Source organism: Mycteria americana, chromosome 3 (assembly GCF_035582795.1).
Source record: "Mycteria americana isolate JAX WOST 10 ecotype Jacksonville Zoo and Gardens chromosome 3, USCA_MyAme_1.0, whole genome shotgun sequence".
Taxonomy (NCBI): domain Eukaryota; kingdom Metazoa; phylum Chordata; class Aves; order Ciconiiformes; family Ciconiidae; genus Mycteria; species Mycteria americana.
This window is the reverse complement of record NC_134367.1, coordinates 28,290,166-28,306,576: the sequence shown is the minus strand read 5'-3', so window position 1 is coordinate 28,306,576 and position 16,411 is coordinate 28,290,166. Positions and strand designations below refer to the sequence as shown.

The window sequence follows — 16,411 nt, the reverse complement described above, 5'->3', positions numbered from 1 at the left end:
GGACAGAAGAAAAGTAGAAAATCTGCCTCTGGTTGCAATTGTGTATTTCCAGATGATTTCTGTAATCTAAAAAAGGTATTTCCTTTCTCCACTTTCTCAGACTGTGATGCATTCTGCAAAGCATTAACAGTCAAACTTTGCCAGGATATTTCTATTTAAGCTATGATTATAGAGAAGTATTTTAATGAATCTGCATACTGCCTTTCAGTGAAAAGGTATTTTGAAATCCTTTAAGAAAATCACTTGGAGTTGGATACAAAGTATGATACAAGAATATTCTTCAGAGATTCTTTGGTGAATTTTCATTCTCTTTCTGTGCTCCGATTCAGATGTTTTCTAGTGATATTTTGCAAGTGTTCTCAATTTAATTAGGTTCTTACTGGCTGAAGTGCTTGCCAGTATAGAGATGATAAACTTCTGTACATACTTAAGTGTTGTGAATTGTAGACATTTTAAATTTGAAAACACATGTTCCTAGGCATGGTATTAACAGACCTTTTTCTGTGCTTTCTTCCCCTCCTAGCCCAACTTACGGTCTATGATTTCAAATAAGTGTAACAGGGCTTTTTTTCTCTTTGCAGTCATGACAGTTTATGCTAGAAAAACTGATGTCAGTGTTTTCATTTTTCTGGATTATAACGACGGAGCAGAATGGCACAAACTTTTACTTCCCTGGTGCCAGTGTTTTTATTGGTTGCTTTCTAAAGCTTCGTTATACACCTGAACTCTAAACCAAATTCTTTCAAGCGTTAGGGATGCCTTCTGATGCTTCACCAAAACTTACTAATCTTACATCTAGTAGAGACAGGTCAGTGTAGAAACATTTTCCCAGTGTTAAGGTAAAAAGGAAAAGGTTGGTTTTGCCTGTGCTGTTGTAAATTGTTTCCCAATGATATTGGCAGCCAGTGTAATTCGTGCTGTGCGTGTTTAGATTTACTGCCAAGGATTAGGGGCGGTGATTTCTGTTATTTTAGAAAAGAAAATATTGGATTGATTATTTTTCTTTAAATAATTCTGTTACAGAATGTTTAATTGGTTGCATGTATTAGTCGTTGTGATTAGCCTGCCTAAAAATGTTTCTACATCTTTGATTGATTTTTAGCTGTAGTGGACACACAGATCTTCCAAGTTTCTCTTGCTTTTTAATATTTTGTTCATTTTTTTAAACTTGTGGATGATATAATTTAAGAAGAGTATAGTTTAAACTAATGTAGTATCAGACTATTAACACTTTCTCTAAAAAAAGTCTTTTTTATGTTTTGAATTTTAGTTTGATATACAAAAACTGCGAATCTACTGTGACCCAGAGCAAAATAATCGAGAAACAGTCTGTGAGATCCCAGGATTTGTGAGTATGATAGATGAACTTTTGAGGACTACTTGGCATTTTTTACAAGCCACTATTTAAAGCTGACTCAATGAATTCTTCAAATAAGTAATACTACATTGATTCAGCTGGTCCAAACAAACGCTTGTTACCTGTGCAATATCCAGTGACACAGAACTTGTCTGTTTTCAGCCTTATTTTTGCACAAATGTATTTTAAAAGTTTTTTTAGTTTAGATATTTGATGGTGGAAATTTGACAGCAATATAGAAGAATCTCAGAATCTTCAGTTACAATTTAAGATTTTAAATGTTATAAATCGAAAAACCTGCTTGGTTACAGCAGTGTAAAATACGTTAAATATTACTTTTTAATTTATCTGATGTAGTTCTTGCTACTTGTCAAGTCATTTAATCTCTGAAATTTTTGTACATAACCAACAAACCTATATTTTTAAATCACCTTTTCCTATCAGAAGTATCTATGCGGATAGAAGTATCTATGCTGATGTCTGTGTTAAATATCCCATGAACTGAAATGTTGCCAAGATTTCATGAAGTATGTTATGGATAAGACAAAAATAAAGTCCTGTTCAGGATTTTATGATTCATGTATACAGTTAGGAAGCTTATGGTGATCCTTTCACCCTCTCTTTGCCCTCTTTCTTACAGTTAATTATGCAGTGAAATGTAAAACACATGCAAACAGATTTGGAAACTATTCATTCACTTGGAGCCAGATTTCCATAAGCATTCAGCTCCCATCTCAAAATATAAGCAAGAGATGGTTTTATACGTACACTTTCCTTCAAAATGTTCTCCTTTGTTTGGTGTCTAAAACAAACTGAGATGATAATCAGACAACAGTGTCTTACTATGTAAACCCATATTCTTCATGTTGTGATTTGGTTTCGTATTAGGACCATTTAGCCAGTTTGACAATAGAACCTGTGAATCTTCAACATCCAGATATTTTATTTTTTGTCAGACTTGCACAGACCCCCAGCTAGTCTGTTTTTCTTCTATGTATTTGGGGCCAGTGTGTCTGTTGCAATCAGCACCCTTATTAGGGCTTTTTCAAAACTCACAGCTATCATTTAAGCAACGAGTAGGTGGCTGGATTATTAGCTCTTCTGAAATCTGACTCTGTGTGTCAGGAACTAATGGGTTCAGGAACACTTTTGTAAAGTTAGCTTTAAATCCTGAAGTAAGTTTAGTATTTGGCTAACTGCACCACATATCTTTTTGCTCTTTACAAAATAGAAGTAGGAAAAGTAAACAAATGAAAAAAATTTTTGCATAAAGAAAGCAAACACTAAAGAGTCCATCATATCTTGCGTTCTCTGCGATTTGGCAAGAAGTCCAAGAAAAAAGATTGCTTTTTGCCAGTTTAGTTTCACTTGCTGTTGTTGTAAATTAAATTTGGACTTTACCCATGAAATTCTGGACTCCTTCAGAACATAAAAATGTTGGATGATCTCCAAGGAGGAATATGTGGTTTGTGGCTGTATTCTGTCAGAGTGTGGTTGTGTCAGAGATCCTGAACTAAGCGGCGTCTGTATGTACTAATTACAGCCTGAATTCATCTCATTTCCCAGAGATACCTAGCTGCATAGTAATTTTAAGCTCCCACTATGATCTGTGGAGAAAGATAACCTTCTCAAGAGGTTGTCTAAGATGAAAATTGAATCCAGAGGAAGCTGTCTCTCTCCACAGACCGTGTATGAAGTCTGTGGTGACTGTGTGCATTAGAAAACTTCTGTACACAGTGCAGCTAATGGTGGCGACTAAACCATTAAGACAGACAATTTCATGGTTGGTATGCTGAAGTATTTGGGGATAGATTGTTCTGTGGTGTTGCAGATACTGGAAAACTCAATTCAGTTGATAGCAGAGTCTAATGCAGTCGCACAGGAAAGCGAGAAAAAGCCAGCCTTGCCTCTGCGCTGCTGTATGTTTTCCCAGGTGCTGGATTCAGGCAGAGATCAGAGATTTTAGAAATATTTTGGTACATTCTCTGACATGAATAAGTAAGCAGAGGAATTTTTCAATGAGAAGTTACTCCTGGCAAAAGGTTTGACCCAAATCTAAACATTTAGTGTGTAAATATTTACATAGTTCAGTATTAATTCTAGTTTTGTCGTTGCCTTTTAAAAATTGCTGCTGGTAGCTCCTGTTGAAAGACCCTTAAACGAAATGAACTAAAAATTCATATGCATTGATAGCAGCTGCACATAAGTCTGAGAAAGTCTAAAATTTTGAATTATCATGTCTTGACAATTACAGCCCTAAATTTATGATTGGTTTTGGTAGTGTTTACAAATGAATAGATTTTGCTTATTACAAATATTGCTGTACTCTTAAACTGTGTTTCTTCTTGTTTCAGAATGGAGAGGTAGGCTCAATCCTAAACTGCTCAAACTCAGTTTAAGGTAGTATTTGACTTTATATAAACTTCTTATTATTCTAGGGAATATACACTTTGTTTTGAAAAGTGGACAGAGGTTTGCTAAGCTTAAAAGTGCTGGATTTCCATTAATTGAACTCTAGTCAATAGACAAAAATAAGTTTTCTGAAGAAACCCATGCTATCCTTGTAACTTCACTTGGTACCATTGCAAAGGAAACGTGGATTTGTGTTTTGATCAATCATTTGAGCCTGAGAAAGAATTCCATTCAGAGAACATTGTAAAAAGTCTGCGTTATTTTAGAAAATATGAGTAAAATGTTATTAAATACAAAATCTGCTTTCTTGTATATTGGTTTCTTAAATTTTTGCCTTTCCATAGCTCTAAGAACTTGCTGGGTGAAAAAAAATTCAGACACAGACACAGAATCGTATGGGTTGGAAAAGACCTTTAAGATCATTGAGTCCAACCATAAACCTAACACTACCAAGACCACCACTATACCATGTCCCTAAGCACCTCATGCAAACGTCTTTTAAATACCTCCAGGGATGGCGACTCAACCACTTCCCTGGGCAGCCTGTTCCAATGCTTGATAACCCTTTCAGTGAAGTAAAATTTCCTAATATCCAGTCTAAACCTCCCCTGGTGCAACCTGAGGCCATTTCCTCTTGTCCTATCACTTGTTACCTGGGAGAAGAGACCAATCCCCACCTCTCTACAACCTCCTTTCAGGTACTTGTAGAGAGCAATGAGGTCTCCCTTCAGCCTCCTCTTCTCCAGGCTAAACAACCCCAGTTCCCTCAGCCTATCCTCATAAGACTTGTGCTCTAGACCCTTCACCAGCTTCGTTGCCCTTCTCTGGACACACTCCAGCACCTCAATGTCTTTCTTGTAGTGAGGGGCCCAAAACTGAACACAGCATTCCACGTGCGGCCTCACCAGTGCTGAGTGCAGAGGCACGATCACTTCCCTAGTCCTGCTGGCCACACTATTTTTGATATAAGCCAGGATGCCATTGGCTTTCTTGGCCACCTGGGCACACTGCTGGCTACTGAATTCACTGAATCTAACTTCAGCATATAGATTTAGTACAGATGCATCTAAATTTCGGGTGCCTGACCTTGGGCAAATAGATTTGATCTAGTAGCTTTCCCCTTGCCTGCCTTGGTAAAACACTGAGGTTTCATGTGGTCTCAATGGTGAGAAGTAAATACCTCAAAAAAAAATCTCTAGAGGGTGATGTGATCTGCCAAGGTTTAGTGTTTACCACTGTTTGTATAGGGAGCACAGTTTGGAGGAGGTCACCCAATGGTCTTTGGAGGATGGGCACCCTGGGGGCCAGGACTTGTGACTTGTAGGAGTCAGTGGTAGTACCACCACCTTTCCTCAAGTAGCTTCATAGTTGGGACACATGCCCAGGAGGTAGGACACTTGGGCTTTACGTTCTTTACAGGCTTGCTACACATGATAGCATGCCCATCGGTTGTGGTCATTATGCTATACATAATTTTTATTACATTCTTTTTACAAACTTTAATTAAATAATTATATTTGATAACTGATCACACTTCAAATGATGAATATCAATTAGTTACCAGCCCAGTATCAGTACTTAATTTTTTATTTATTTTTCTTCTGGGTAAAATGATGAATTCATGCATGCAAAGTAGTTGGAGGGCAATATTCAGGTAAGCAGAAGTTCCAGGTGAGCGAAGGAGTGAAAGCCAGGACCTATGCAACCTAAGGAAAAGCAGCTTCGTATAATGTTATGATACGTTTGTTGAATGCTTTTGGCATGTGTATTGATGGCTGATTTCACTCTTGGTAGTGCATGAATGGTCCTAGTGATGTAGGCTCAACACCTGCCCCCTGCATATGCCCGCCAGGAAAACAAGGACCGCCAGGCCCCAAAGTAAGTTTCCATTCTGTCTTATTGAGCGTACACGACTTCCCCCCCCCCCCCCCTTCCCCCCCCAAATCTTATGTTGGCCAGTCATACTCAGGCAGATCAAAAAGTAGGAGACAAGTTCTCCTAGTTCTGGTTTCCAGTGCATGAATATAGTGATTAGGATCCTCAAGGCCAGGTTTTGGTGCCATAACTCCTAATAACAGAAATATATATATATATTTTTTTTAAAGGCAAATGCTCACGGATGTAAAATGGTGTTTCCTTGCTACTCGCAGCAAATGATCTTGCACTGTTAATTGTTTGAGAATGAAATAGTTTGTTAATAAAAGTCTTTTAATGAAGAGGGTTTTTTTTCAGAAAAACCTGATATGTCAGAATTAGGGTGACCTATACAATTTTATTTAAATCCCTGCTTCATATGCAATCTTTCGATTGCATTGCAGTATAATATTTGTTTGGGGATAATTGAATAATACAGGTGACAAGATGGTGCCTAACACAAAAGACTGCAGAAGGAGTGAAAAGGAAGCCAATTTAAGATTGTATAGGTTATCTTAGTTACAGTATTTCTTAACTTTTGAGTACTGGACTTTGGAACTGTATAAATTTAAACTTGATTTGTGTGTTTGTGATATTAATGGAGTACAATAAAATTAATTAGATTAAAACAATTTAAAAATACAAGTAACTGATATTTTAACCTTTTCAAGTTAAAGGCATAAAATTTCATAGTTTAGATAGTATGTTTGAAAGCAAATTTTTTTTTTCTCAATTCTCAAACCTGAACTTCTTAATTTGGACAACAATAATTCTGGATAACCTGTTATTAATTTAGCAAATTAAAACTGTTACAGTTTTCTAAAGAGGCATTATTCTATATCCTTTCCCATTTAGTTCAGCATTACATTTCTGTGGTTTATAGTTGTTTTTTCACAGTCACATTGAAAGCTAATTTCCTATTTCCCTCCCTGTTTATAACAATTCTGCAGTTGTAACTGACCCACAGGTCTGTTGATGGTTCAGGCTGAAGAAAGCAGTGCCTGCTTAACACTCCTGTAGAAGTAAAATGTTTTTATAGATCGAGCCTTATTGGATTTTACTGGGCTCAAATCAAGTCCGTTCGTAAAATAAACAGAGAACTTTAATACACTAGGAGGATATATTGAGTAGGAAGTTAAGTTCCTACTTTCTTACCATAAACATGGAGCCTGGGGAACTGTCTTTTCTTTTCCTTTAACATGGTCATAACAGAGGTTATCAAAATAATTGCAAAGGCCTTATAAGAAGAAATCTAAAAGAATATATTTTTTTAGACAGCAATAAGTGTGTGGAGAGGAGTTTAGTATTTAGCAGGTTTTAATGCTGGCCCCTGCCTTTCCAGTGCCTTTGCTTGAAGAACTAGACTCAGCCAAAGCAGGTGAGAGTTTTCTTCAGAGTAGAACTACTAGATTACAAGGTTTTAATAAAGATTTTTTCATCTATTTGATGAAAAGTGTTTTTATTTCTGTTGATTAAGATGTTAACAAGCTTGAAAGCATTTGAGATGATGGGCCAAACTTGTGCTGTAGCTGAGTGTGGGCTCACTTCTCCTAGTCCTGCACAAGAAGTTAGGGAGAATTTTCCCAGGGAGCGGGTTACAAGATCAGTTCTTTTTTGCTGTAGGAATTACTCCTCAATAGCAGGTATCTGGGCTTGTGTCCACTGTTTTGTGGAATGTATTAGGGTTAAGGTTGCTCTGTGCTAATTTTAAAATGCTCTTTCATATCTTTTGTGTGTTAACATATTGCTTCTCCATAGGGTGACCCTGGGCAGCCTGGGAATCATGGTTATCCTGGTCAGCCTGGTCCAGATGGTAAGCCTGTGAGTACTAAAAACTTAGTCATATATTGTAAATGCAAAACTAACAGGAGAAAAAACATGTACCACTGATACCCGATTTTCAAATTTAGATGATTTTGTCTCCATTCTTTGAAACTGTGAATGTCACTTAAGTGCTATTTGAATGTAACAATTCTATGAATATGTTAATCATAGTATTTTTGTTTCAAGCTAGAATATTGTAGATATGATAGCATGAGTTAGGCACTGTTGTAAAGCAGAGAACAGGCTGTGAGTGCTCCTGTTGGTCTTTGCATCAGTTTGCAGCAGTTAAGTTATTACCTTCTGACCTTCAATCTTTACTGCTTAAGAATTTTTGCAGCTTCACCAGCTTCGTTGCCCTTCTCTGGACACACTCCAGCACCTCAATGTCTCTCTTGTAGTGGGGGGCCCAAAACTGAACACAGTATTTGAGGTGCAGCCTCACCAGTGCTGAGTACCTGGGGACAATCACTTCCCTACTCCTGCTGGTCACACTATTTTTGATACAAGCCAGGATGCCATTGGCTTTCTTGGCCACCTGGGCACACTGCCCAGGATCTCTGTATTCAAATCTCTGATTTGGGCATCTCTGTATCACCAAAGTGGTGGTGTGCATGTATCTCTGGTGTGTTAAGAGAAGGCAGGCCAAAAGCTGGGAGACTTGACCACCCATGTTTCCTTTCTAAGAATGTGGCCTCTGATGTTGCTTACTATTCATTAGAAGCTATTTTATTTATATTTAAAAAAAAAAGAAAAAGAAAAAGGAAAAGGTTAAAGACAGTTGGGAGCATTAAAAATTGTTTGCTTCTCCAAAGAGGATAATTTCTCTGCTTGGATACCAAAAGCAGGAAAAGAAAAGTGCATGCACATACTAGAAATTGTTAATTTGTTGTAGCTTTTCATTCTTATTGTGAGGACTAAATTTTATGGTTGAGTCCTTAGGTTGTAGTGTTATTTTGAAATCTCCATGGTGAAGTAGAAGAGAAGGTAAGCATCATGTCTTGAAATCTACAAAAAATACAATTAGGGAGGAGTCCCAAATACTATTGAGAATAAAAATATACGATGTCCCAAAACATTAGAAAAGATAAGTGCATGAGTGCAGAGAAGACAATATCATTTATGAAAGAAACATTGGATTATGGACTGGGGAACTAATAGCCTATGGGTTTGGTTGAGACTTAGAAGGAATATTGTCCACACTTGACAAACTAGAGAGATTTCAGAGACGGACAACAAAGGGCTGTATTGGACCTTTCAACTTCACTCTTTTAGTAATTTTTCTGTCCTGTGGAAAGATTCATGATGATATTGTAACTAATCACAAGTCCTTCCCAAATCTGCCCTTGCTTACCAATTTTAGTACCTCTAGCATGTTATTCCTACTATAGAGGCACTACCCACCAAGTTTGATGGCTTCATAAAAACACCTAACATTCTATTTTTGTTAAGAATTCTTAATACTAGTAATGCATTTCATGTCTATGTCAGCTAAAGATGGAAACAGTGACATTGATACTTGGAAGTGTGTATGCTGTAAGGGTAATAAATATTACCAATTACAAAGAGAAAGCTCCATGCTACACATTATAAAATGTTCACATTTCTTCTATTTTGTTGCTTAGTTACGTGTTGGCCTTTTCTTAGGGATAGCAGCTGGTTCATTTAACTGTGGTGATTCCTTTTGGAAGCAGAGTTAATTTGATAGGAAAAAAATAGGAACTGAAAACAAGAAATGCAATTGTTTCTCTGTTTTAAATTTCCTCTGTTTTAAACTATGGGACTTGGTATATTGAAACCTGGCCATGGTAGCCCTGGTGGCCCAGGAGAGCAGTGAGTACATGAATTTTTCAGTAGTTCCCTAAACAAAGATCCTCATTTTTCCTTGATATAAAAACATTTTTATACTTTTGCTTTTTTCTTAAACAGCTTTTGATAGCTATTATCTTCAAAGTTTTTTGGAACTAGAAATAGAGAAAACAATCTGAATTGAAATTGTCAGTGCTATAAAATACTACATTTTGGTTCCAGATCAAATTACAGGTTCTAAAATACAGGTTTTAAATAGGAATGGGTGGAATCTGAGCTGGGGAAGTGCAGTCTAATCAGAATAACTTTTCAGTTGATTATTGATGGCGCTTAAGCTTCTGAAGAGCAGTCCTGTTCTCCTATACAAAGACAGGTATACAAACTGTTTCAACCCAGAGTTGCATGGGAGAAGGTGTCCATCACAGTTTGACCATGCTAGTTTGTAGAAGTAGACTTGCAGTATGGATAAGCATAGCAGAGTTGTCTTTAATCCAGCTAACTGATATTTTGAAAAATAAAGTGATATCGTGTAAGCTTTAGTGAAGCCAGAATGGAGTGGATATTGGTAGGGAACTGTCAGTTTCCATTCTCTCTTTTAAATAATAGATTAAGACTTTATTTCTGAAGTGTCCAGTCAGCTGCAACAGTATTGTTTTAGAAACAATGTTATGACTTTTTCATACTTTTATTAACAGGTTTCTACTTGAATGCTACATATCTTCCCATAAGCACTGAAATTTGTAATGGTGTGAATCACGAAGGAGAAATAAATTGATACTGTAGTCTTTCTGTAACTTTGTAATCTGGCAGTTATGATTTTTTTGCTGTGAGTGAGTCATAATGTGCATAGATGGGCATTCTCTGAACATAAAAAAGATTAACAAAAGCGACTCAGATAATTAGAAAAGAATCAAAAAGCCCTGCTAAAGGAGAAATTTTACCATTTTGCTGAATTGAAGTTCATATGTTATTTGAAGTGCTTACAGTTAAATCCTATAGCTTTATTAAGTGACTCATTTTTTTGAAAAGTCAGCTGTAGCTTTTTGCACTTGTTCTTTGTAAGGACATAATTGCAAACCTATTAGATCATCTGCAGCTCTGGCCAGTGCATTATTATTCCTTACAGTAGATTCTTGAGTGCTTTCCAGGCTAGCTTTTAGCCATGAATGATGGGAGACCCTTTAGATACACTGTGCAGGAAAACAGATTCCTCCCTCCCTCTTTTTCTTTCTGTTTTGCTTACCTATTTGCTAATATGACTCGCACATTTTCTGTGCTGTCAGTGATTTTCTTTGAGGTAACTTTGCTCATATTAATCTTTTTAGCTGTATCCCCTGGGGAACTCCAAAAAGCAAGCTCTTAATTCAGACAGCACAACAGGCTTACAGGTAGTTGTGTAGTCAGTGTTGTTTAATCAAATGGCTTTTGCATGAAAAGCTTTTCCTGGAAAGTCAGTCTTTTCTGTTCCAAAACACATTTTTATGTTCTTCTCTAAAGTTATTCCAGTTTGCCTATCTGGTATTAATTTTCTTGGAACAGTATAACTGGTCAACAAAATGTTTCTTCCTCTGAAAAAGGTTTTAGGCATGCTACTATATGTAACTGATTTTTAAAGTAAAAAATCAAAGAAAATTTAATTTATTTTTTGTGGGCTGGCTAGATTGTTGTAATACTTAAAGTTAGTTTTAGTCTAGAAAAATTCAAAACAATTTCCATTAATATCTTCAGTAGTACCAGAAAATAATTGTTCACCTGGTGTTACCCAGTAAAATTGTTCGCTGTAATATTTGGGGAAGTGAACATAAATATGGCTCATTTTCAATCATTCTTTAATTGTTTTTTTTAAATAGTTTTGTTTATAGGTTCTTTGTTTTTTCCCTTTATTTGCCATCTCTGTTTATTTTTCATACTCTGATACATACAGGACAGATCAATTGAAGTAACTGGAGAAAACCTCAAAAGTGAGAAACATAATAAGTAATGAAAATACATTTTTTTCAATCAAAAATGTCATTCGGGACCTGACCTGAAATGGTTAAATTGTCTTGTCAGGAGAAAGAGCACTGGTAGATAAACACAAGGGTAAAAATAGTATTTGAATCTCAACTGGACCTCATTTTAATGGGCATTATTCATCAGAAAGAAGCAGCTGGAGTGGTTGCTGGCCCTGAGAATGCTCAGCAGCTTGACTGTGCAGTCACAAAGCCATTTTTTATTCCAAAGGATACTTTATACGTACTAGGGAAAAACTCAAGTTAAGGGGAAAAATAAATGAACACAGTCTATGCAGTGATCACTTGTGGTTAATAGAGGTGATAGGTTATCAGTCTGCTGAAAGAAATGAAAAAATACACTTATTTGTCAATTTTGAACTTTGAACCACGCAGCTGGCAAATCTGGACAATTTTCCAGTATTCCATCTAGTTTCATTCATGAAAGTTTGGAACCATTTGCCTTGTCTTTACAGTGTCCACAAGCAGTAGGCAGTTTAAAAATAATCTGGTGAGACTGACTTTACTGATATACCCAGATACAGAGTTCATAAGGTATCAAAAGCCTCACATAATAAGTAATTTCTGATCATTCCAATATTTATTTTTAAAAAACTATAGAACATTATTACAGCTGTACTACCTGGAGTTTAATAATACATGGTGACCAACTGAAGGCTGAATCTTTTATGATGAACTTAGTATAATGGCAATGGCCAGCTATTTCAACAGTACTTTTGGAATAAAAATGAGTAATAGTTTCATGTATACATAGGATTACCTGTATACATGGTTTACCTGTATTACCTGTATTACCTGTATTACCTGTATTAATTACCTGTATACCTTGGATGGTTTGCCTGGGGATTTAAGTTGATACAAGCTCTGCAGCTACTTTTCTCAGGAAACTTTCACAGACATAGTTGATAATTCAGCTGTAAAATGCTGCTCTCAATTCCAGAAAAATACGTATTCCTCAGTAACACTGTGACCTTGTTATTCTTAGAGGAAATACGTTTGCTCCGTTCTGACTGATAAAGTCATGTGACAGATTCACTGAGACCTACTACTTTGAAATCAGGGCAATGCTTGATGCTTACTTGTGTTGCATACAGCTATACCTTTCAGACAAAAGACCCTATGACTATCTGCAGCAGTGGCCGAGGGCAGGTGATAAGGATGAATATCTAAGCAGCGAGCAGGAAGTTATACTCCTTTGGTACATCATCCCATCTCCTAGAAGTCTGAAGTTCAGGAACTTTTTAAGCTGGATTTATGACCGTTTATTTAATAATCTTGATGGATTTTTTTTCATCTGTGGTATTTGAGGCCAGAACATCATGCTCAGGTAAAATATACTGCTAGCGGCTCTGAGCTATGAAAGCCTTGGCAGATGACAGAGTAGCCAATGGAAGAAGGTGTAATCAAATGCAGAAAGAATTAAACATGCCAAAACAAAACAAAGCAAAAAAAGGCAACAGACAAGGCAACAAGTCTTTTCTGTACTTTTCTGTACTTTTCTCATAATAATGTTCACGTGATTACAAATCTTTGGTCAGGAGTCACCCCCAAATTTATGTTGGAGGGTAAAAGCTGCATTTAGTTACCTTTGTGATCTAATGCTGGATCTGGCCTTCATTTTCATGTTTTGGTATGTGTAGACAGAGGGGCTTCATTGCAGAGACAGTTCTGGTAGGCTGTAGAAGCTGGTGCCACAAGAAGGCCTTCTACAGGGCCGTGCTGTTTAACAGAGGGAGGAGAGAGGAGATGACACTTGTTCTGAGCTCCTGAGTTACCACTGCTTAAGAAAGTCCCAGAGAAAGGAGTAAGGCACAAGCTCCAAACAGACCTGCTGGAGAGGACCACCGGACTGATCCACATGTCCAAAGGGGTAAGGAAAAGAGAAGCAGTAGGCAGATGAGTACAGGCATAGTGAGGTGTTAGAGAAGGTTGGTTGAGGGCAGGATGGGAAAAAAGCTCCTTGAGAAAAGGAAGAGGAAGGACCTGGGGCAAAAACATTAGATGATAAACAACTTCTCAGAGAAAGGCTAAACCACTTCATTCAAATATATCAAGTACTTTCTAACATTTCTGTTGCCTTGCAGGATTTTAGTTACTGATATTGCCAGTGAGGGAGAAGGTCATAGCATGACTGCAAATTTGAGTGTAGGTGTGGATACATGTCTGAATAGCTATAAGAATTTCTGTCCTTTAAGATGTAATGTATTTTATGAAAAGGGTTTGAAGACTTCTCTTCTAATGCTTTAGATAATTGGGCTTTAAATGTACTGAAGATTTTCTGCAAGAGATTTCCGCAAGAGGTCTGCAGACCTCTCTGTCAGGATGTTTTCCTAATACCAAGTTAAATTTTTCTTTTGCAGTTGAATTCCATTATGCTTAGTTACATCACTCTAAGTTCTGTTTACTTAGTGTTTACAGTCCTTAAATATCTTTAGACCATCACTGTTGATCCTTGGTTATTTCCTAGCCAAATTGAGCTTGTTTACTTCTCCCTTGTCTTTCCCAAGTAGTCCTGTTGTCATGCCTTTGTCATTTATGTTGTTCAGTGACTCCAAAAGCTTTTCAGTAAGGAAGTGTGCAGTGCAGTTGTCATTGCCTTATCAGTACATCCTCTTTTTATTTTTATTTTTTATTTGTCTGACATGATACACCTATGAATGCTGTCTGAACTTTTGTCCTTTAGGCATGCAGGTGCATTGAAGGTGCACTTCTGAGGTTTACTGTGCTATTGCACCTAAAAGTTCTTTGGAATTAGTACTTGTCATATGTCCTTCTTGCTCAATTTTTTCCCTGCAGGTAAACTAACTTTCACTTTCCAGCAAGGCTCTTAATTCACTGATGATGACAGTACTGCTAATTAGTTTGTGTCCTTTATGTAAGTTCTTTGGCCTAAGAAGTCTGTTCAACTTTTTCCCTTAGAATTATTTGTAAATTATTGCCATTTTTTTTAAATTCCAAAGTTACATTTTATCTGTGATTTTTTTAAATACCCAGCCATCTGGTACAAAACTAAACATTCTCAGTGTCTTGCTGTTTATTGCTTTGCTTTTACAGATTTTCAGGCACTAGAAATTTATTAGTACTGTTCCCACCCACAACAAATTGAGAGGGAGATTTTGTATAATCCTGATTTCAGTTGCACTGATGTAAAATAACGAATGAGAATATAAACAAAGTGCTGTGGAGTAGTGCTGATTGACAACGTTGGTGAAACATTAGAGGTGGGATTCAGTTTAAGACACCTACATTTAGTGTTTACATGTGTACAGAGACATGGGGTGTCTAAATTCCTGTATTACTCAACAGATATTTAACTAATATACCCCAAGAGGTATGGGATTCTTATGCTGTAAGGTATTTTGTCTTGCTGCTTCAAAAGGATGAAGGCCTGCCAAATATTTTGTGCGACTATCTTCTAGCACTGGTGGGTGTCTAGGAAATCTGAAAAGGCAGGAGCTGCCTGTGTTTAGGCAACTGGATTCAAAATTGAGTATCAAATTCATGGTTAGCTATAATACTTCCCACACCATTTGTGTGTCTTCTGAAAAGTTTGTGAGAGAAAACCAAGTCCAAATAAAAAGAATTCTTTTTGGTGGCAAATTTAGTGCTTTCACCTTATTTGAAAGTGAACCTTTGGTCATGAACTCGTCTGTGTCAATTGAGAAGGGAATTTTCTCTTCTGTCCCTTTTACATAACATGTCAGCTATGGCACAGCTGTTCTTGGAGCATATGTATGTATGTCACATACCTACTCCCACTGAAGGCTTTGAGGTTAGGGAAAGAAGACTTGAGCTGACTTTAGTGCAAAAAAATTGTAGGTGTTAGTGTATAGATTGATGATCCGTACTGCAAAAGGAGTAGTGATACAAAGACATGCTCAGTTTTTATGAAAGCCAGTTTTTGTAATTTAGAGAAGGTGTTTTTAACTTGTCCAAACAATTGCTATCTTATTTGTACCAGACAGTGATTCTCATTTTTGTGACTTTCTGTGAAGTTCCTTTTGAATCTTCTCTGTTCCGGCTTTCCATTAAACAAACACACTGACAATGTGTTTGATTTGCTCTGAAATCACATTACAAGATCTAGCTCTGAGCTAAATATGCAGTTTTGTAACTCTTCTGCCATCCTCCATTCATCTTGTGAATTTTGAAAGTCAGTTCAGCCAGGAAATTGTCCTCCTCTAGTTCTTCCCCTACTCAGTTAGAAGGAGAAGGAAGGGAAATTACATTCCAGAGATCTAAAATGTGAAATAAAGTTTTATTTATATAGAATTATATTCTACAGGAAGTCATACAAACTTTTTGCTTTTTTTGGAGAAGAAATAAAAGGATAAACTTTTAAAGGCATTTTTTGGCTTGGTGAATTGTTTCAGCTACCCGGGAGGCTTATAAGCAATCTGGGAATGCTACACCATTTACAGTTAAAGCTGATTTTGCTAGAACTGCCTTGAGCACTAAAAGTGAAATGTTTGATAAAGGATCTGTGTATGACAGAGACCTAGAAGTCTGTTTACTTCTATACTAAACATTACCAGCTGGCTCATCGGGCATCTGCTCAAATGTCTTTTGGGAAGAGGGCACAGCAAGTACTCTCTTGTATCTAACCCAGCAAATAATTTTAGCTCTGTTTATTATTCCCAGGAAGCTCTGACTGATTTAAAGAAGAAATCAGACATACACATTGCCTTCCTTGTATTGAAAAGGTTCTATTAGCTCCTTTTTACCAGTGTGGAAATCCCCCCATTAAATTTTGTGCTAAGTTTTTAAGACTGAAACCCATTTAGAAATAGGATTATTAGTTCTTTCAGTTCAAATCAAGATCAAATTCTGGGTATTTGAAATTGGATAGTCCATTTTATGGGATTTATCAAATTTAGTTTGGGCTGCCTGTTGAAAGGTCTGAGCCAAAAAGCCTTAGAATTTTATAGGACAATTTCTCTTCTTGTTTTGTATATTTTCTCAAAACAAACCTCTTTGTAGCTCATTTTGTCCATTGGAATGACATGTTTTTAATGGAGCTGGTAAAATTCCTATTCTTCAGGTACTTGCCTCTGTTAAAGGGTTCTTCCAAAGAACTTGTTAATTT

The 16,411-nt window shown here is 36.7% G+C and overlaps 1 protein-coding gene across 1 annotated transcript in view; it reads left to right on the top strand.

Moving 5' to 3' along the window:
* COL21A1 (collagen type XXI alpha 1 chain) overlaps window positions 1-16,411 on the top strand; it is a 118,792-nt gene that overhangs the window by 41,528 nt on the left and 60,853 nt on the right. Inside the window, exons 7-10 of the mRNA XM_075497291.1 lie at window positions 1,271-1,348; window positions 3,712-3,720; window positions 5,564-5,647; window positions 7,442-7,504. Coding sequence (XP_075353406.1) covers window positions 1,271-1,348; window positions 3,712-3,720; window positions 5,564-5,647; window positions 7,442-7,504 — 234 coding nt within the window. The remainder of the gene's footprint in view (window positions 1-1,270; window positions 1,349-3,711; window positions 3,721-5,563; window positions 5,648-7,441; window positions 7,505-16,411) is intronic.